Genomic DNA, 22223 nt, shown 5'->3' with positions numbered 1-22223 from the left:
GTTGGGGAAGGGTATGTGTGTGGAGGGGGAGTGGGTGTGTGGGAGGGAGTGGGTGGGTGGGAGTGGGTGTGGGGAGGGAGGGGTGTGTGGGGGAGGGAGGGGGTGTGTGTTGGGGCCATGGGGTGTGTGTGGAGGGGAGTGGGTGTGTGGGAGGGAGTGGGTAGGTGGGAGGGAGTGGGTGTGGGGAGGAGGGGTGTATGTGAGGAGGGAGGGGTGTGTGTGGGGAAGGGTATGTGTGTGGGGAGGAGGGAGTGTGTGGGGAGGGAGGGGTGTAAGTGAGGAGGGAGGGGTTTGTGTGTGGGGGGTGTGTGTGGGGAGGAGGGAGTGTGTGGGGAGGGAGGGAGTGGGGAGGGAGTGTGTGTGTGTGTGTGTGTGGGAGAGGGGTGTGTGTGGGGAGGAGGGCGTGTGTGGGGAGGAAAGGGGTGTGTGGGGAGGGAGGGGGTGTATGGGGGAGGGAGGGGTGTGGCAGAGGAGGGGATGTGTGTGTGGGGAGGGAGGCAATGCTGGGGATCTGGTGGGCACATCAAGGGAACAGAGCATGATTCCTAAGCAGTGGGCCCGCGTAGTCCAATTGCTACTGGTACGCCTTGGTGTCGTCTTGGAGTGCTTTTATATTTTATGAAGTGCTGTCACGTAGTATTTATTACAGGATAAAATACCGTCATTCCTATTTTATGTGTGATGAATTTGAGGTGGTCAAATGACCTTCCAATTCTGCTCATTAGACCAAATCAACAGATATTTGTTGAGTGTTTACTTGGTTCAAGGAACTCTGCTAGGCCCTTTGGGGAATATACAAGTGTCAGATCCTGCTAGAATGGAGCTTACAGACTTAACGTAAGTGATGCGATATAATTATATGAAATTTTACCTAATTGTTCAAGGACATAGATATGTATTAAGATAATAATTGAGACAGGAATTTTGAGACTCGAGGGATCAATGTGCATGTCAAGACCTTTCTGGCAAAAGTTCCTTCTGTCAGCTGCATCATCTTTGCCAGGTGCGTGTGGTTACCCCTCCTGCCTGCGGCCCCAGGGAGCTGCTGTGGGAAATCCTGAGCACCTGTCAATCACCCCGACCCTAGGATCGTAATTCAGTAATTCAGTAAAGGTTTGAATGAATCGAAAGGTGAAGTGGAGAATGGCTTTCCAAGCAGAGACAAGAGCATGAGCAAAGGTGTGGCTATGAGACAGTAAGGAGATGGGCCTGACTAGAAGAGAGGGTTTAAAGAACGGAAGTTTGAAAAAGAAGTTTGGATAAATCAGCGGGGAGACAGTAAAAGGGGGAGCCCAAGGTGGCCTGGAAGGTGAGGTGAAGCAGAATGAGTTTTATTCTCAAGGCACTGGGAAGCCACTAGAAGCTTTGATGGGGGAAAGTTGACGAGAGTGGCACTTTGCAAAGGCTATTTGAGCAGTGAGGTGTAGACACTTTTTTTGTTTTTATATCACAAAAATTTTAAATTTTGATGTAGTCCAATTTATCAATTTTTTATTTATTTATTTTTGCTGGGAAAGATTTGCCCTGAGCTAACATCTGTTGCTTTCTGCTCTCTTTTTTTTTCCTCCCCTCCCCAAGGCCCCAGTACATAGTTTTATATTCTAGTTGTAGGTCCTTCTGATTCTTCTATGTGAGCCACCACAGCATGGCTACTGACAGACGAGTGGTGTGGTTCTGCACCTGGGAACCGAACCTGGGCTGCTGAAGCAGAATGTGCCAAACTTTAACCACTAGGCCATCAGGGCTGGCTCTCAATAATTTTTTGTTGCTTTTACTTTTGATGTCATATCTAAGAAACCATTGCCTAACCCAAGGTCAGGAAAATTTATTCTTATGTTTTCTTCTAAGAGTTTTATAGTTTTAGTTCTCACATTTAGGTCTATGATCCATTTTGAGTTCATGTTTATATATGGTATGAGGTAGGGCCCACCTTCATTCTTTTGTATGTGGATATCCAGTGGTCCTAGCATCATTGTTAAAAAGAGTCTTCTTTCTCCATTTAATTGTTTGGTACTCTCGTGCCCATTTTTTATCCCTCTCTGCCACCCATCCTATTACCCTAAACCCTGTTCCCAGGCAACCACTGATATGTTTATAGTCATATAAAACTATGTTTCTTGCCTTTTTTAGACAGAATGTACTCTTTTTTGTTTGGTTTCTTTCATTTGGTATACTTCTATGTTGCATGTATCAGTAGTTTATTCTTTTTATTGTTGAAGACTATTCCATTGTATGGCTATACCACATTTTTTTTTTTTTATAATTTTATTTATTTTTTCCCCCAAAGCCCCAGTAGATAGTTGTATGTCATAGCTGCACTTCCTTCTAGTTGCTGTATGTGGGACGTGGCCTCAGCATGGCCGGAGAAGCACTGCGTCGGTGCGCGCCTGGATCCGAACCCGGGCCGCCAGCAGCGGAGCGCGCGCACTTAACCGCTAAGCCACGGGGCCGGCCCGCTATACCACATTTTTAAAATAGTTCCTGTGAGCATTTGCATACATATCTTTGTATGAACATATGCTCTCTTTATTCTTGGCAAAATACCAAGAAATAGAATAGCTGGATCAAATGGGAGGTGTATGTATAACTTTTTAAGAAAATGTCAAACTGTTTCCAAAGTGGTGGTAGCATTTTATAGTCCCATCAACAGTGTATGAGAATTCCAGTTGCTCCACATTCTTACAAACACTTAGTATACTCAGACTTTTTAATGTTAGCCATCCTAATAGGTATGTATTGTTATTGCACTGTGGGTTTTTGTGTGTGTGTGTGAGGAAGATCAGCCCTGAGCTAACATCCATGCCAATCCTCCTCTTTTTGCTGAGGAAGACTGGCCCTGGGCTAACATCTGTGCCCATCTTCCTCCACTTTATATGGGACGCCCCCACAGCATGGCTAGACAAGTGGTGCGTAGTTCCATGCCTGGGATCAAACCTGTGGACCCTGAGCTGCCCACGCGGAGCGCGCGCACTTAACCGCTATGCCACCAGGCCGGCCTCTATTGCACTGTGGTTTTAATTTGCGTTTCTCTAATGACTAATGATGTTGATCTTGTTTTTATGTGCTTATTTGCCATATGTATATCTTCTTTGGTGAAATGAAGTGATGAAAGCCATTTTTTGAAAGTTAGATTGTTTGTTTTCTTATTATTTTATTTTGTGACTTCTTCATTCTGGATACAAGTGCTTTATCAGATAGATGATTTACAGATATTTTCTCCTAATCTGTGTCTTGTTTTTTCATTCTCTTGATGATGTCTTGCAAAGAGCAGAAATTTTAATTTTGATGAAGTCCAATTTATCATTTTGTTCTTTTATGGATCATGCTTTTGGTTTCATGTCTAAGAAATATTTGCTTAACCCAAGGTCCCAAAGATTTTCTCTTATGTATTTTTCTGGAAGTGTTAGAGTTTTAGGTTTTATATTTAGGTCTGTGATCCATTTTGAGGTAATTTTTGTATAAGTTACATATATGAGTTGCAGTTCACTATTTTGCGTATGGATATCCAGTGGTTACAGCACCATTTGTTGATGCTGAGTTTTTGTGGATTTATCTATTTGTGCATCAGAATGTTATTTTTTAAAGGCCATTGCTTTCTGGGTTTCGACAAGGGCCCAGGAGTTGCCCTGCTTACCAGTAGACGTGCTCTGTAGAAAAGAGGGCCTAGTATCTTCATTTCTCCCTGAATGATTGTTACAGAAAGAGTGCTAAATGTGTCCATCCCTATGTGGGACCTCCCCAGCACCCTGGCCTCAGCCCTGTTCTGTTGGACATTCTGTGCCTTGGATGATGACATATCTAACCTAGGCCCTGATTGGGAAGGCCATAAAGCTGAAAAGGAAAGTGAATGAACCGACTGGATTTGGGATCCAGCGAGCCTTGGGGCCTGGAACAACAAGCTGAAATTCTATAGAAAAAATACGAAACTCTTAGGATTTGGGGCCTCACCACTGCATGGAATGTGGGAAACAGAGCCTTAAAGCACATAGAAAAGATGCAAAGATTTTAGTTGATGACAAACTCAAGCTTGGTCACTGGGGCTTCTCAAAGTGCTCATGCAGTCTTTACTGCATCAGTAAAGGGCTGTCACTGTTGAGATCACGGTTGGTGACAATCTTGCTTTCCCTTGTTAAGGTCAGGTTATACCTGCAGGCTGATGTTCACCCTTTAATGGGGGTATGGAGAAATTGGGGCATATCTAAAGGAAACTGGTCAGAATGGTGGAGGAGAGAACCATGTGCTATATGAAGCTGGGATATCCATATTTGTTAATTTATTTACTCATTCATTCACCAAACCATTTCAGTCCTCTTAGGTGCAAGGCGGGGTCCTAAGGAACAGGGCATAATGACTACAACATGATGTGGGTTCCAGCAGTGATCTCCATAATGGGTGGAGTCGCCCGACTGGGCGACTAAAAGAGGTCTAGGAAGGTCTCCTGTAAAGGTGGATTTTGAGTTTAGTCTTGATGGACAAATAGGAGTTTGACAGATAAAAAAGAGAGGAAAGGATTTTCCAGCCAGAAAGACCACGTGCCCCAAATCACTAGGCAGTAAGCTTCAGGCAGCTAATGCGTCTTTTTCACAATTTTGATTACATTCTCCAGTATGCTGCCTGGCCCATAACACATTTTATTGGTATCTCAGATTAAATGAGGTAACATGCCTCCCTGGAGAGTCTACAAGTAACTAAAAGAGGCTGAGATACAGGTTGTATGTGTTTGGGGTGGTGGGGACACAGCATGCAGGGCTATGTCCCAGACTGCGTTTGGAGCGTATCATGGAGGGGAGAAGAAAGGCTGAAGGATTTCAGTTAGGAAGTCACATGGTCAGATTTTCATTTTTGAAACGTGTCACTGGCAGCAGTTGTGGGTGGTGGGAGGACAGCCAGTCTGGAAACAGAAGCCAGCTAGAAGGCCGTTGCAAGAGGCCAGATGAGGGATGGTGGGAGGAGTGGAGAAGAAGGGGCAGGTTTAAGAGAGGCTCAGAAAGTGGCCTTGATGGATTCTAGTAGAATTATATGTATGTGGTGAGGAGCCTAGGCTGCTGGGTAAATGGTAGAGTCAGTGGTGTCTATTAGGGGGTATAGGATAAGAATTTGAACTCTGAACATGTTGATATGTTGAATTAAAGAACTTGTCTCAGTGGGACACTGAGATGGAGACTTCCAGAAAAGGTACATATATAGGTTTGGGAGTGAGGTCTGTGCTTAAGACTTATGAAATGAGTCTGACTACACTCCCTTGGAGGTTCAATATGTCTGGTTCTTTCTCCTACTCCTGCCCCAAAGAATCTCAGGTACTTTTTGAAATCATGAGTCTGAATCTTCCATTGGAAGGAAGAGAGGACATAGGAGCAGCAAGATTTAAAGGCAATCAGAGAGAGAGATGCTGGAGAGGAGCCTGAGAGAGAAAGTTAGAGAAGAGCGAGAGGAGGACCAAGGAAGAGAGGTGCCTTGGAATGAAGGAATAAGAGAGATTCCTGAAGAAGGAAGCTGCCAAGAGCATCAGTTGCTACAGAGAGAGTAACCAAGTTGAAGACAGACATATCTTTGGATTTGACACAGTGGGACATGTAAGGGTTGCAGAAGCTGTTTCGGTGCTGCAAGGAGGCAGATTGTAGGGGATGGATGTTAGAAGGTGTAGAGGGGAGATGATAATTGTCTTTAAATATTTGACTTATTCTCTTCGGCTGCCAATTTAGATAAGTCTTTTGGGTGCAAGTGATAGAAAACCCTACTCAAGCTGGCTAAAGCAAAAGGAATTTATGGGCTCAAATCAATGAAAAGTCCAGAAGAATCAAGCAAGTCATTTAAATGATATCAAGACCTCGTCTCTCTCAGTGTCTCAGCTCTCCTTTCTTTGCTGACTTCATTCTCCAGCCCAATGTGGTAACTTAAAGGGTGCTGGGCACACCCAAATTTACGTCCTTCCAGATTGAAGTTCAGCAGAAGTGAGTTCTTGTCTCTTCTTTGTAGGGGATTCCTAATTGGACCTATTGGATTTTGTGTCTGACCCTGAACCAGTTACTGAGGGTAGGGAATAGCAGTTACTCAGATGGCCAGATATAGGAGTATGTGTCAGCTCTGCACTAGTCATCCAGGCTGGAGAAATCAGTGCTCTGATTGGCCAGGCCTGGCTCCTGTGTCCACTCTGGAGCTAGGGGTAGAATCCCAGCTGAACCATTTGTACTATATGTGAGGGAGGAGTAGTTCTCAAATAAATCTGAAATGCTGATCTCAGAAGCTAGAATGATATTCTACCTAGAGAGAAAATATCCACTACAGCTATAGGGTACAGAACGAGGGTCAGTGAATGGAAGCTGTTGGCTGCTGCATTTCTGCTGTTAGAGAAAGATCTGTGGGTACAGGAATGAAAGAGGCCAGCTGTGGAGGTAGTGAGTTGGCTGTCACTGGAGCTATCTAAGCAGCCACTATAAATAGATGACAGCAGCCCATCAGCACTGTGTAGATGGAGCAGATAACCTCTAAGGCCACATTTTTCCAACTGTTTCTCTGTGACACAGTAGGGAATACATTTTTACGCTAAAACCTGGTATACCCTGATACATGCATACAAAACTGCAAACGGAAGTTTCGTGACATAGTTTTCCTTACTACTTGGCATGTTCACATTTTCTGTTCCATTTTATTCTACTTAAAAATCCCTGTTTTGTGCAACTCTCTCCATTGTTTTCATGTCCCACTAATGAGCCTCGACCTGCAGTTCGTAAAACCCTATTTTAAGGTCAGAGGTCTTCGATGGACTAGGCTTGAAGATGACGTTTGAGTCTGGCTTTTCCACCGCAACGGTGGCACTGGTCAAAAATGTGGCAGCAAACCCATCCTACTTGTGAGGGCTCCTGATTCCCAGTGGTGGAATCTCCTGCACCTGTCAGAGCAGCTCCTGACTGGTGGGTCGGGGAGGAGTGGCCTTCTCTGCAGCCCTCGGGGCAGTGTTGGAGGGAGTTTACATGCTGGCCGTGGGCTGGAAGATCGGGGGCGGCGGCCCCAGCAGTCTGTCTGTCCGGAGGCTGGCAGCAGCTCCTGTGCCAGCAGCGGTTTATGTTGTGAGGTCGAATGTGTGTGCATGTGTGTGCTTTCTGCCAGGCCTTTATAGTGAAGACGAGGGAGTGGTTTTTAAAAATAACATATTTTTGACTTGAAACAAGTCAAGGCAGAGAATGGAGACAATTAGAGACTGACATCCTGTTTAGTCATCTCTCCAGAGAGCTCTATTTTCAGAACTGTTCTATAAAGGTGCACACGTGGTTTTAAGATAGTTAAGGGGATATGGTTAAGTTAGCAGTAGTCGTGATGCAAGTATCTGATTCGAATGCTGAGGTGATCTACAGTGTGGTAACCACGTTGATGGCAGATTTTATGCAGAGAAAGCGAAGGTTTATAAGAATAGGCTGCTAGATAGATAAAGCTTGCTGAGTCAGTACAAAACAGGCATCTTTTATTTTGAGAAGTATATAATCAAGGTGTGGTATAAAAAATATGTGGTGGTGAGCTAGGGTAAGGTCAGTGCAATTTTTTTTTCAATTTTTGTCACCTTTACGCACAATAAAAACAGTAAACAGTACTGCTAAGGCTCTTTGAGATCATCTGATGGAAGCCATGTCAGAAATGCTGAATAATGACATCGTGGACTTTCAGATGACAATGGTGATGCTTGGGTTGGTTAAGGACTTTACCCAGAGTCCAAAGCCAACTGTGGCAGTCAGGCTGGAGTCCATGTCTTGGTCTAGTTCCGGGCCCTGTCTACCATACCATGCAATTAGCAGCTTAGTTAAATTTAATATTCCACCAGGAATGATCATCCGCCTCTATACTCGGCTTCTTTGGACCTCTCTCTCTTAGATGAAAGGCTAAAGGCAGAAGTGGGCTGAACCTGAAAAGATTTTATTTACAATTGTAAATTCATGTATTTGGGTCCAAAAGAACGTCACAATCCAAGGCTTAGAGATGTTTATGGGTAGTTCAAGGTTAGCACCAGCATGAAGAGGGCAGAGCCTGCCTACCTGGGCTGGTGTGATCAGAGCAGATGTGGAGGGCGTGCCCCAGGATGCTATGTGAAGGCGCTGGGAAACTAGAATGTGTGCAGAGGATGGGACCTAGTAAGAAGGTTTCAAGCTCCCTCGTTGGCAGAATGTACATCTTGACATCTCAGCTCATAGAGAAGAAAGTTAAGGAACGTTGATACTCCTGTGAGCAGTGAGGGTAGTGAATGCAAAGCTCCCGGACTGCCTGCCCTAGTGCTTCCTGAAGAGCACCTACACGTGGGTGAAGATGCTGTAGGCAGAGACAGCACTCCCCTTCATAGATTTTACTTCCTGGAAACTAAAGGTCTGCAGCTGACCACACCACATTTGTTCATTACCTTGTATGTTACCGTTATTTCTCTATTTCATACACTTAACATGTGGTTTAATAAAATGCTGCTCTTATAAATGATGTGCATAAGATAGGGATGTCTCCAAAACAATGCCCAAGTCATGATGTGCTTCTCGATATCATGAAGAGCCAAAATGGAAGAGGATAAAATTCAAGAGAAGGGAAACATTGGAAGAACTGTTTCTTTTAGAATTGTGTTTTCAACCTTTACAGTTTCTTGTACTTTCCCTTGATTCTTGCCCCTCTGCCATTTAATGAGACTTAGATCTGATTGTGGCTGTGATTTGCACATTTTGGCCTCTCTGTAAAGAATTATTTGATGCCCACAAAAAGTACTGTAAAATTAGAATATAACTTTTTTTTTCTCTTTCTAGGTGGATCTGGAGCCAGAAGGGAAAGTATTTGTGGTAATAACCCTAACAGGGAGTTTCACTGAAGGTAAGAATGAGTTTTGGGTGGTTTCTGGTATATGTGAAATCTTAGTTCATCCTCAGTGGGAATTTCTTTTATTTATTTATTTATTTATTTATTTATTTATTTGTTTGTTTATTTATTTATTTATTTATTTTCCCCCCAAAGCCCCAGTAGATAGTTGTATGTCATAGCTGCACATCCTCTAGTTGCTGTATGTGGGACGCGGCCCCAGCATGGCCGGAGAAGCAGTGTGTCAGTGTGCGTCCGGGATCCGAACCCGGGCTGCCAGCAGCGGAGTGCGCGCACCCAACGGCTAAGCCACGGGGCCGGCCCGGGAATTTCTATCGTGGAAATTATAAAAAGAGCATTTTGTGAAACATACTTTAAAAAATTCACTGTTTTAAGTTAGGCTGGCTGGTTTTTGTCGCCTAACGGTCTGTTGGTTTGGGTTGCCAGATTAAATAGATTTGCTAAATCTGGCAATCTCGTGTTTTGTTTAACATACTCTCTGAGTTTTTGTTTTTATTCATCGTCATCTTAGCTGAATTGGTTCTTGCCTCTTTTGGTTCGTGCCTATTGAACTGTACTTTAGATTTTTGTTCTGGGGCCAGCCTTTTAGTTTTCCCTTAAATGTGCTAAAAATAAAAGGATCATGTTCTCTTCCTTATAATCTTAATCTCCTTCTGTTCTTTAAGGGATTCTGTTCCTCTCCTCTGGTACCACCCCCACCCCTACTCCCTGATTTTTTTTTAATTTGAGGTAAAATTTATATACAGTGAAATGAACAGATCAGAAGTGAAGAATTTGAGTTCGACAAATGCATACAACCCTGTACCCAGCGCCCAATCCAAGACGTAGAACGTTTCCATCACTCTCACAGTTCCCCTGCATCCTTTCCCAGTGAATTCCCTGGGCCAGAGGCAATAAATGTAATATTTTGTTTTGTGTTTTCACCATAGATTAGTTTTACCTATTCTGGAAGTTCAGATAAATGGAATTATATAGTACATTCTCCTTGTGTCTGGTTTCTTTTGCTCAGCATAATTTCTGTGAGATTCCTTCATGGCCTCGTGTGTATCAGTGTCTTATTCCTTTTTATTGCTGAGTATTCCATTATATAAATGTAGCACAATTTGTTTACCCATTCTCCTCTTGATGGACATTTGGAGTTTTCCCTTTTTTTTAGGTGTTATGAATGCTTCTATAAACATTCTTGTACATAAACTTTTGTGGACGTATACTTTCATTTTTCCTGGGTAAACACCCAGAAGTGGAATTGCTGGGTAATAGAGTAGGTATATGTTTAACTTTATAAGAAACTCTCAAATGGTTTTCCAAAGTGGTTGTATTATTATACTCCCACCAGCAATGTGTGAGAGTTCCAGTTACTCCATGTCCTCACCAACACTTGCTGTGGTCATTCTCTTTAATTTTAGACATTCTAGTGGGTATAAAATGATATCTCGTGGTTTTAATTTGGATTTCCCTGATGTTGAATATTTTTTCATTGCTATTGGTCATTTATTTATTTATCTATTTTTGCCAAGTGCCAGTTCAAGTCTTTTACCCTGTTTTCTGAAATTGGGTTTGTCTTTTTATTATTGATTTCTAGGAATTCTTTATGTTTTCTAGATATGAATCCTTTGTGAGAAATATGTATTATGAATACTTTCTCCAATCTGTGGCTTGCTTTTATTTTCTTGATGGTGTCTTTAAGCAGAAGTTTTTAATTTCTATGAGGTCTAACTTATCAATCTCTTCTTTCATAGTTTACATATTTTGTGTCCTCTCTAAGAAATCTGTCTATTATAGAGTCACAAAGATATTTTCCTGTCTTCTTTTAGAAACTTATAGTTTTAGCTTTTATGTTTAGTTCTATGCTCTTTCTTAAATTAATATTCATGTTTGATGTGATGGAGGGGTTGAGATTTCTTTGATCTACACAGTAATCTAGTTGTTCTAGCACCATTTATTGAAAGGACTTTCTTTTTCCCATTGGATCACCTTGGAACCTTTGTCAAAAGTCAATTGACTATATATGTGGGTCTGTCTGTGGATTGTCTCTTCTGTTCTGTTGATCTGTTTGTCTGTCTTTATGCCAATACCACACCGTCTTCATTACTGCTGCTTTGTACTAAGTCTTAAGGTTAAGTACTGTGAGCCTTCCAACTTTCTCCTTTTTTTTGTTTGTTTAAAGTTTTATTTTAGTTATTCTCAGTATTTTAATTTTGATGTCAGTTCTAGAGTCAACCTATCAGTTTCCACACAAAAGCCTACTAGAGTTTGAGTTGAAATTGTGTTGAACATATAGGTCAACTTGAGGAGAACTGTTATCTTAACAATTGTGAGCATCTTCAAATCCATAAACTGGGTATATCTGTCCATTTACTGATGGTCTTTGATGTGTCTCATCAGTCATCATCAATATTAGCAATATTAGCAATACTATGTAATTTTCAATATAGAGGTCTTGTACATATTTTTTAAAAATGTATTCCTAAGTATTTTAAACCTTTTGATGCTGTTATAAATGATATTTTAAAAATTTTATTTGGAAATTATTTGTTACCAGTATATAGAAATGAAATTGTTTTTTGTACATTGACTTTGTATCCTGTGACCTTAATAAATTCATTTATAAGTTCTGGTAGGTTTATTTTTTTGTAGATACCTTAGGATTTTCTATGTAAACAATCATGTTGTCTATGAATAAAGACAGTTTTCTTTTTCTTTTCTAATATTTATGGTGCTTATTTCCTTTTTGTGCCTTATTGTGCCTGGAGGCCTCTAGGACAGACCTTCCTGCCTCATAACCAATCTTAGGAGGAAGGGATTTAGTCTTTCCCCATTAAGTATGATGTTGCTGAATGCATTTTGTAGATGCCCTTTGTCACAATTGAGGAAGTTCCTTTCTAGTCCTAGTTTTCTGATAGTTTCTTTTTTTTTTTTTAATAATTTTATTTATTTATTTATTCCCCCAAAGCCCCAGTAGATAGTTGCACGTCATAGCTGCACATCCTTCTAGTTGCTGTATGTGGGACGCGGCCTCAGCATGGCCGGAGAAGCGGTGCGTCGGTGCACGCCCGGGACCGAACCCGGGCCGCCAGCAGCGGAGCGCGCGCACCTAACCGCTAAGCCACAGGGCCGGCCCTGATAGTTTCTTTTTTAACCAAAAGTAACTTGAATTTTGGCAAATGCTTTTTGTATTGAGATGATCATATGATTATTCTCCTTTATTTTCTAGCAGGCAATGAAATTATTGGCTGATCCCCTTAAAATTGTGAAGGCTTTTTAGAGTAGTATATTTTTACTTCTTTCCCCTTAGTTTTAGGGCAAATTCCATAGTCCTAGGGCATAGTCTTTACTCATAAGGCATAGCCAATCTGGCATTTCGATGGAAAGCCCAAGATGTGTTAAGTCCTTTACGGTTGTGGGGGCCCTTTACCCTCTCTGCTACAGTGAGAAACAGCTCACATCTCCACTCATCCTTTCAGAGTTCAAGCTCATTTTCTGGACTCTAATAGTCTCCCTCACACATGGTCAGTTTAGGAGGACCAGGGATTGAGGAGTTTACATATTTGGGGGTTCTTCTCTCTGTGGCCTCATCCTTTCTAGGATTTCTCTGTTCAGTTTCCAGTCATCTGGTAGTTCATTTCTTCTTCAAGCCAATGAAATGGTAGCTTGCTGTTTGAGTTCTAGTCACCCAACCCTGTGCAGACTGGGGAATAATCTTGGGAAACAGCCTGTAAATGTGGATCTCGCCCAATTCACTTTCCTTCTTACAGGTGTCAAATTCCTTCTAATTTCTGCCTTTGTTTGATTTCTCTCCAATGTTTTCAACTATTTGTTTTAAAATGTATTTTCTAGAGATTTTAATTGTTTTTGGTGGAAGGGTTAGTCCATTACAAGCTACTCCACCATTACTAAATTCTTGTGAAGATTTTTAAACATGAGACTTAATGGTTTGTCTGTTTGATGTTGACGTTTTGCAAATTGGTGACATCTTCTCCGAGAAATGGTTTTCTCTCCTCCCAGCCAACCATTCTTATTCATGGAGGCAAATTGTTTTAATGTTAACATTTTTCAATCTGTTGTCTCAATTGTTGCATCTTATCTTTATGCTCCGATAATGAAATTAACAGAAACCTGGGATACTTGAACATGAAAAAACTGTCCAGTTACAGTGTGGGGTCTTCTGCCTGCTCATAGGTCTTTTTGCTTTGCTTGGTATCCTGGACATTCAGGATTTGTGAGAAAAATGAGTCTGCTTATAGGTCGATTGAATAAAATGTAATGTAGTCTTAGAGAACACTGTTGATAGAACATTCTCACAGCACATGGAACACGGGTACAACTATGGTATCGACAAAGCAAGCAGTGAGACAAGAGGCAGGAGTGAGGAGTGGGTGAGATTCTGAATGTGCTGTGCTGAACTACTTTTCTGCATTAAGTTACGAGGGACCAGCGGAGTGAGGCCATGCATGTTAGACCAGGTCTGATTGTGCTGTAGTTATTACATGACTTCTTCTCTTTAGAGTCGTGCCAGCTCTTTGGGACTAAATTTTTTTTTTTTTTTGAGGAAGATTGGCTCTGAGCTAACACCTGTTCGCAATCCTCCTCTTTTTGCTGAGGAAGATTGGCCCTGGGCTAACATCCATGCCCATCTTCCTCTACTTTATATGGGACGCTGCTACAGCATGGCTTGATAAGTGGTGCATCAGTCCGCTCCTGGGATCCGAACCTGAGAACCCCGGGCCGCCGAAGTGGAGCACACGAACTTAACCGCTATACCACCAGGCCAGCCCCTGAGACTAAATTCTATTAAATAAAATAAATTTATGAAATTTAATAATTTTACTGAGGTTCTGGCTTCCTTAATTGTACACTAGAAACATCAGAACTCTAGCACTGGAATACCGCTGGATGTTCTCATTGTGTTTATTTATTAGATTTAGTGATAAGAAGAAAGGAATGTCAAATGTTATTGGGGTGAGTTTTTACCAGGTCATTGCAATTGTATTCCTTTCAGAGTTGACCCTGGGTAAATTTGTGAGGTAGGCCAAGTTCATCTTTGCTAATTCCACCTCCCCTTTAAGTTAGTCCTTCCTGCGCTCTGCCTCTGTCTCTTAATCCAGTAAGATGCCCAGTGATCTCCTCTTTCCAGGAACAGTTGCTGATGAAGATAGTGAATTCATGGACTAATTCACACTAAAGTGATAGTGATTCATATCTTAATACTCTACCCCTCTTAGGTGTGTTTGCATATTTTAAAAGATGCTGAAAGAGCTGTTTTATCCATGAGAAATAGACTTCTAGTATTGAAATTTCAGGAGCCGTGGCATCTATGTGTGGGATGTATTTTAGAACCTCAGATCTGTTATCTCTCTCTGTGGGAGCATTGTCTTGTCAGTTTGGCTCCTTGGCTGAGGCTCGGCTTGAGCTGACACATTACTGCTGACTTAGAGCGCAGCTCCCTTGTCAAATGCAGAGGACGTGATGGCTGCCTCTGTGTGTGTTACAGGAGGAAGGAATGGAGCCCCCGCCCCCACCCCCTGACGCTCCTGCTGCAGCTGGGGCAGCAGCCTGGGCCTGCACTGTGAGCATGTCCCTGCCTTGGCTTCGCTCCTGTCAGCCACCCTGGGTTATCCCTGACCGTAAAGTGACAGCTTGGCTGATAGAACATTTGGAGCTCTAGTTGCCATCTTGGGTGCTGAAGGGCTTCACATAAGGAAGCAGTATGAGGTCAGGCCTGCCTGGTGTGCCTCAGACTGCGAGAGGGGCATTGGCCTGGGATCCTGGAGGGATTGTCAAAGCTCCAGAAATGGTGGTTGAGCCTCAGGGTACATCTAATCTCTCTCTCAGGATCGTTTTGAAGGTCAGATGATACAATGCATAGGGAGATGCTTTGCAAACAGTAGAGTGCTGTATGAAGTTACCCTAGTGGAGTTCTTATCTCCATGTTCCTATTGTCACAACAGCAAGATTCTCGTTATTCCCTCCACCCCTGCCTGGGACCCCTTGTACACTCAGCAGGCTTGTATTATTTTTGCACTGACTTTATTTTACACTAGAAGCCACAAGAATTTAGTGGACAATTACTAGTGTAGTGTTGGCTTATTGCATGCCTGTTTTCCTTTCCTGGCCTCCTGTAGGAGTTCTGCTGTTAGCTCAGATTCTACAAACCCAAAGCATTCCTTTAAAAAAATTGCTTGCATTGGGCTGTGGTCTGTGTTATACAGGACCGGTGTGAGGAGCTACTGACTACTCCTTAGTTCATCCTGTCTCATTTTCTTATCTTTCATTAATTATGCTGAATTAGCAGCTAAGGCAAGAAGTTTTTATTAAGTGTAAGACAGGACTGAGAAATGACATGAGAAATACCTGCTGGGTGCAGACCTGTGATCTTGTCATAGATGCCAGGGAGATATAGATGACAAGACATAGACACTTGCCTAAGGGAGCTCGTGGGAGGGAGGCAGATGCACCCATGTGCACAGTGCAGGGGCCCAGGTCCCCCCTCAGGAATAAGCCCAAGGCATGGTGTTGGCCCATGGGAATATGTAATCAGATAAACCAGCAGGTTTTTAGAGAAAGCTGCACAGGGGAGGTGATGTTTAAGCAAGTTTGAATAATAAATAGAAACGTGCCAGGAGGGGAAGTAAGTTCAAGAGGGGAAGACAGTTAGGGTTAGAGTTAGGTGAGACAGCAGTGGCAGGTTCCAGAAACTGAAAGTAATGGGGACGTGCTGAAGGTCGGGGAGTGTGATAGGAGATGTGGCCAGAGACTTGGGAAGGTCTTATGTGAAGGTTTGCCGGGGACAGTCTCAGTGTGTCTACTGCACCAGTATAACTATTAACAGCGGCAAGCTGTGGGTTAGATGATAAATTGCATGGTCACACCACTTCTAGGCTAGTAGAAGTGAAGGGGTGCCAGTGAAGGGTTTTACGTGGAGGTAAACAAGATCTCTCAAGGGGCTGGGGGATAGCGGAGTGTTAGAGCATAAGAGGAGATAAAGGTGTGGAGAGTCATCAAGAGGCTATTAAAGTTGTCTAAGGGAGAGATTCTTAGAGCCTGAGTTAAGTTGGAATCTGTGGGGACTGATGGAGAGGGGGAGAGAGCTATGAGACATGTGTAGGTGGTGAAACCAACAGGAATTGGCAATTCATTGGATGTTAGGAATGAAGGACAGGTCTCAGATGATACGGAGTCATTGATCAGGGTAGCAATGTAGGGATGGAAGATGATGAATTCAGCTTTGAACAAGCGGGTTTTGAGGTGCTTGTGGGAAACCCAAACGGAGATGTCTCGGAGGAAGTGGAAATAAGAGTCTGGAGTTTGGCAAGAGATCTGGGCCTGAGATACAGCTCTAGGTGTCAGTGGGAGACAGGTGCATGGATGAAGGGCCCCAGTGAGATTTAGAGAGAAAACCAAGGCTGACCAATAGCAGAACTCTGTGGAACACTAGCATTTAAGGACTCTGGCTCATAGATTATAATTTGTCAAGATCAACCAAATTATGTTGATAGTTTGCTTAATGAACACCCATTTTGTTAATATATTCATTACTTATTCAATAATATTTGAGTGCTTACAGTATGCCAGGGACTGTTTCACCACATGGTATAACATCTTACAAATTGGCATCAAAATGTTTGATAATGAAGTTTGAAGAAAGAATAGAGCATAAAGGCTTTGAAAAGTAATGTTTGAATTGGTGTTAACTATAGTAGCTTCAAAATTTGATGATACGGTGTGCTGTGTGCAGGTTTATGCTTAATGCTTGGGTAAAAAGGACAGATGAACCTGCTCAAAAACCTACAGTGAGAGCCCTTCACTGAACTAAGGTGGAACAAGAAAAACTTTCTGTGGAAGTCTCTCACAGAGCTGAAGGCAGAACGTTGACAGCCAGATCAGAAACCCCTCACTGTTGTTCATCGTAAGAAAGGTGTTGTCACTCTTGATCAGACGCAGAATTCCCCGAAGCACCACTGCTGAAGTAGACACAGTGGAAATGATTTATTATTTTGAAAAAGCTGTCTCATGTCACCCTTTAGTTCATTCTGTTAAACCTTTCTGGAGTTAACAACTGGCTCTGCAACCTAATCCAGCTGAAATTTATTATAGCGATGAAACACCTGGATTTTAATGCAAACCTCTAGGTGCTCTTAGCATGTCAGAATCTGGCCCTGTTTATGATTGTCACTCTGTTGGACTAGTTTTTACCCGGAAGAGTGGAGTGGTGTAAAAAAGGTTGAAATAAAGGAAACTGATGAAAATGCATCAAACTAAATTCATAACTGCTATAGTTGGAAGAGAAACAACAGAAAGAAAATAAGTTAAAGTAGTGAGGTCCCCTCATGTAAGAACAAATCAAAAAAGATATTGCTGTGTTGTTATGCTGTTAAGCAATATGTTGTAAGATTTTAAGATTTGAAGAGAATGTAGTTTTGCATAAGTGAAGTTTGCCTGGACTCAGGGTACCTCAAACTTGAATGATTGGCCCACAGAGAGAAAACCTGACGTTATATGCCTCCTACTGGAAGCACACCACACCATCTGTGATGTAGTCGTGCCAAAAATCGAGCCCAAGTCTGGTCAGGCTTCCAGATCTAACTACCAGTTTAGAGGAAATACAGGGGACGGGGGAACATTTTAAATGACACCACGGGATGTAATCAGCAAAATCCAGACTGTGGGAAAATTTTACAGGACAAGAGACTTGGTTTCTTCCAAAAATTGGAAGAAAAAAGAGACGGGAAAATCAAAATAACAAAAGAGAGACATATTAACCAGTTTCAAGATATGGAGTATATTTTATCCCAATTCAAACACAAATTATAAAACAATAACTCCCAGGAGACAACTGAGGAAATGGGAACAGTAAGTGGACACATGATATTATGAAGGAATGATTCATGCTATTTACGTGTGATTGTGGTATTGTGGTTGCTTAAAGCAAAAAAAGCATCCATTAGAGATACATTTTGAAATATTTACTGATGAAATGATATGATATTTCAGATTTACTTCAGAATAATCCAGAGGTGGGAGGAAGGGATGGGTTTCAGATGAAACCAGATAAGCCATGAGTTGATCCTTGAAGCTGGGTGGTGGTTGCTTGTGGTTTTATTACACTATTCTGTCTACTTCTGCATGTGTTTGAAATTGTCTTTAATAAGAAGCTAAAAATTAAAATAAAATAACACATTTAAAAGGTATCTATTTCCTAGACAAAAGCCAGAATCTGGGTTGCCTCTGTGACATCAAAACGATGCTTTAACTTTGAACGTGTGTTACCTGTCCTCATTTGTAAATTAAAGCTGGTGGTTTTTTGCCTGTATATAGTTCATCCTTAATTCCTAATTTTTATGTATTGTAAAGAGGGGAGTTAAAATTTTTAAGTGATCGAAGCACTTCAGAAAGATTTTTAAAAATTCTGAATACTAAGCTGTGAGTCAAAAACCGCAGGTAGGAAGAGATGAGTAAGATAATTCCCTTCATTCCATCCTGAAGTTCTCACTTATGACGAATGACAGGAAAATCATCTCCTACTAACAATTATGTAACATTTTGTACTTGCAAAGTTTAATTGTAAGATAGTTTCCTAAAAGAATACAGCAAAGCAAAAGAATTAGTGGTAGAAGTATCTTTATGAAGATAGTAAGACAAAAATTCTATGTGCACATATTTTTTCCCCAGAGTTCCCAAAGTAAACTTGAGAGTATTCTGTACCAGTTTTGGGAGGAAAAATAACTTCTTAAAAAACAAATGGAAATACAGCCTGATAAAGCACCTGTCATTTGTGGATTTGAAGCTTGTCTTGAAAACTTTGCTGACACTTTGAATTGCTCCCTTCCTTCAGACTCTTCCTATGTACATTACTTGGAATGGAGCCACATTGCTCCCGGGGAGATTAGGGAATGTGCATTTGAATTTTGCTGTCTGCTTATTCTTTCTACTAGGGCAGCGCATTATGGTGTAGAGTAAGATTTTGATCTTTTTCTTTTTGTAACTTTGCCTCAGTTTTTAGCTCAAATTTCCTGTGTCAAACCACTAGTTTACAAATAATTATGTTCTCTGCTAAATCATTGTGGCCACATGCAGCAAGGCAGATGGAACGTGCTACTGCTTGAAAGCTGCAACCCACAGTTTCTCAGCTATCTAACATTCACTGTGCACGTCATTGTTAAAGGGAAAAAAGTTGTCTCCGATGGCAGTTGATTTTCAGTATTCCTTTCTCATGTGTCAAGCCCAGTCACAGCTTGTTGATTTAATTATTAAATATTTAGCTTATTTTTTTTAAAAGTTTTATTCCTTTGTATATTCAGCCCGAGGAATGAGTGACCACTTCAGTTTTCCGCTGGTCCTGAGGCTACCATTAGAAATGATTGCCAGGTTGGAGACAGGGTAGGAGAGAGAGAAAGAGGCATTGAGGGAATGGGAAAGAAGGGGAACTGGAAAAAGAAGAAATGATATTTTTAAAGGATTGAACTAGTTGTCCCATGTCGCAGTTTGCTCGCTCCTCTTCTCCATAACAGCCAGCTCATTTATTGACCGTCTTATGAGGACCAGATACTGTGCCAGGCCTGTAAGTGAGCACGTAGCAACAGCAGCCCTTGTTTTATTTTCTGGTAGCAGGATGGCCTCTTACCCTAGTAAGTGATGACTTCTGTACATTCATGCCATCCCGTTTATTATTTCATTTGCTCCCCACAACAAACGTCTGAGGATGATGTGATGCTCGGTATACAAATGAAGAATTCGGCTCAGAGACACTGGTGTGCTGTGGTCTCCTGGATAGAAAGTGCCAGACCGTAGACCTAAGCTCAGACTGTGATGTTGAGGTCCAAGATATTTCTAAGCCATCCAGCTATCTGGGAGGCATTTTTGTGTTTTCTCTTTACTCTGCCTTGGAAGAAAACTGGCCTCAAGGTGGTATAATCCCACCCTCCTCAAAGTTTTGTCATATTTTGGGAGGATGTCTTTTTGCAAGGCTTCCCATGGGTTCCTCCTCCTTAAATCTAAAGATTGACATTCACCTGGGAAAAGTGCCACCTTCTCAGATCCATGATCAGATGTGGATCAGATTCCTCTGAGAAGATTGAACTTGAGATTGGCTCAGGTTTTACTGAGATCCTCAGTAGGGTTCTCTTAATGCAGACCTTAACTAAGACTCAGAAGAAATTAAAAATTAAATAAATGAATTGTATCCAAACCATCATTGGCTTCGTCCTGACTACTTCTCTTATGTTCATTGACTATTGATAAAAAACTCTTTAGTGGTGGTTTTGTTCCATATTTTTCAATTGGTTCTCGAAATGTGGTCCTGCAGACCTCTGGGGGTTCCAGAGACATTTTCAGGAGGTCTATAGTTCAAAACTATTTTCCTTATAACACTAAGATGTTATTTGCCTTTTTAAATATGTTGACATTTGCACCAGTAGTGCAAAAGAAATGGTGGGTAAAACTGCTGGCAACTTAGAATGAATCAAGGCACCACACTGTACAGCTGTCAGTGTGGCCAGTGTATTCTTCATTGCCACACAATTGCAGGAAAAAAATAGTTTCATTTAAGGATATCTTTGATGAAGCAGTAAACATTATCATGTTGTTAAGCTCAGCCTTTGACTATATGTCTTTATAATATTCTGTGTGACCAAATGGGAAGTATGCATAAAACACTTCTGCTACACACTGAGATACTACCGTGTCTCAAAGAAAAGCACTTGTGTGATTCAGTTGTTAGCTGAGGTAGCCACTTTTTTCATGGAATACCATTTTTACTTGAAAGAATGACAGACAAACTATAGTTATGGAAGCATGGGAATTTGTCAGGTATTTTCTTAAAAATGAATGAAGCGAGCCTGTTACTTCAAGGAAAACGACTGTGAGTATTTGATACCAATGATAAAATTGGATCCTCCAAGCCATAATTAGAATTTTGGAAAATTTATATCTACCGTTATGAGCTTGTCAGCTTCCAATACTTAAAAAAGAGTTTTCTCATGAGTTTGTTGTTGATATTAATTAACAATTGTGATTTTTAATATTGTGTAGCAAAATATGTCAACGTTTAGAAGAAGCTCTGCATAACTCAGTGAACCTATATTTTCAAAATGACCAATACAAGATGTTACAAAACCTTGTCTGGGTCAAGAATTCATTGAAAGAGTAAGATAGACTAATGGACTTAATATAACAGAGTATGAAAAGTTCATTGATTCTGGTTTTAGACTCCATATTGCTACTAACATTTAAGAAACTACCACTTGTCAAGTTTTGATATGGTATCAAAGAAGAGTTTTCTCAATGGTCTGAAAAAGCTATTAAGAGAGAGCACTCTCTTTTTCAACTACTGTCTGTGTGAGGCTGGATTTTATTCATATACTGCAACTAAAACGACATTGCAACAGACTGAATACAGAAGCAGTTATAAGAATCCAGCTGGCCTCTAGTCAGACATTAAAAAGATTTGCAAAATTGTAAAACAAGGCCACTCTTCTCATTAATTTTTTTTTGGAAAATATAGTTATCTTTCATAAAAATGTTCTGTTAACATGCAATGGATTTGCTATTATTTTAAATGAGTAAATATTTTTAAATGTCTCAATTTTAATTTGAAATATAGCAACTATCGACAGACAGAACCCACATAAACCAAAACTCTGAGTCCTCAATTTTTAAGACTATGAAAGTGTCCTAGGAACATAGTATTTTTAGAATTTGTAGGTGAATTTTTTTCTCTGTCTTTCAGAAATCCAGTACTTTGAATTTTAGTGACCACAGACAGAAGGAACTGACAAATATTTGTGCATGTTATGTTGGGGACTGATGTTAGGTGACAATTAGGTGACATAGGCGACAGAATAATTCAGTCATTTTTTGAAACTGTGATCTTTTTTCTAATTATTTTGACTGTGCAATGTACCTTTTCAGCCAGTTTTTGTTACAAGCCCTTTCTCATAAAAGTAGGAAGGTCAGGAAGTGACACCAGAACGACTCAGAAGCCTGTGGTGGTTTCTAACTTTAGAGATGCCTGTTATGGGTAGCTTTACGCTAAACCTTTGCTTGATTTGAACGGCACACGGCGGTCGCAGTACTTCTGGGCAAGTGGTCAGAGCTGAAAGTGCTGAAAGCTGAACCTCACAAATAGCTCCAAGATCCATGGACGGAAGCATCAACAAATTCACTTCATGTGGCCCTGCCTCATCAACTCCATGTGCCTTTGAAATCAAGGTTCTTGCAAAACACCGAGTCTGACTAGGTCCTTAATTTTCTCAAACTTCCTATTGTTTAGTTGAAATCACACTAATGTGGTATTCTCTCAGTGGAACTGACTTTTGAGTAAAACAGAAATGATTTAATTTTTTGATAGAAAAATTAATTGCTCCAGGGTCTACTTTCATTATGCT

At 41.3% G+C, this 22223-nt stretch overlaps 1 protein-coding gene across 1 annotated transcript in view; it reads left to right on the top strand.

The window, feature by feature from the left end:
* Positions 1-22223, top strand: part of PRKCH (protein kinase C eta) — a 219105-nt gene that overhangs the window by 54571 nt on the left and 142311 nt on the right. The window contains exon 2 of the mRNA XM_087448406.1: positions 8772-8835. Within this exon, the coding sequence (XP_087304532.1) occupies positions 8772-8835 (64 nt within the window). The remainder of the gene's footprint in view (positions 1-8771; positions 8836-22223) is intronic.

This window comes from Ceratotherium simum, chromosome 24 (genome assembly GCF_057802395.1).
Source record: "Ceratotherium simum simum isolate JZ-2026a chromosome 24, ASM5780239v1, whole genome shotgun sequence".
Lineage (NCBI taxonomy): Eukaryota > Metazoa > Chordata > Mammalia > Perissodactyla > Rhinocerotidae > Ceratotherium > Ceratotherium simum.
The sequence above is the reverse complement of the archived record's forward strand: the minus strand, read 5'-3'. Positions and strand labels throughout refer to the sequence as shown.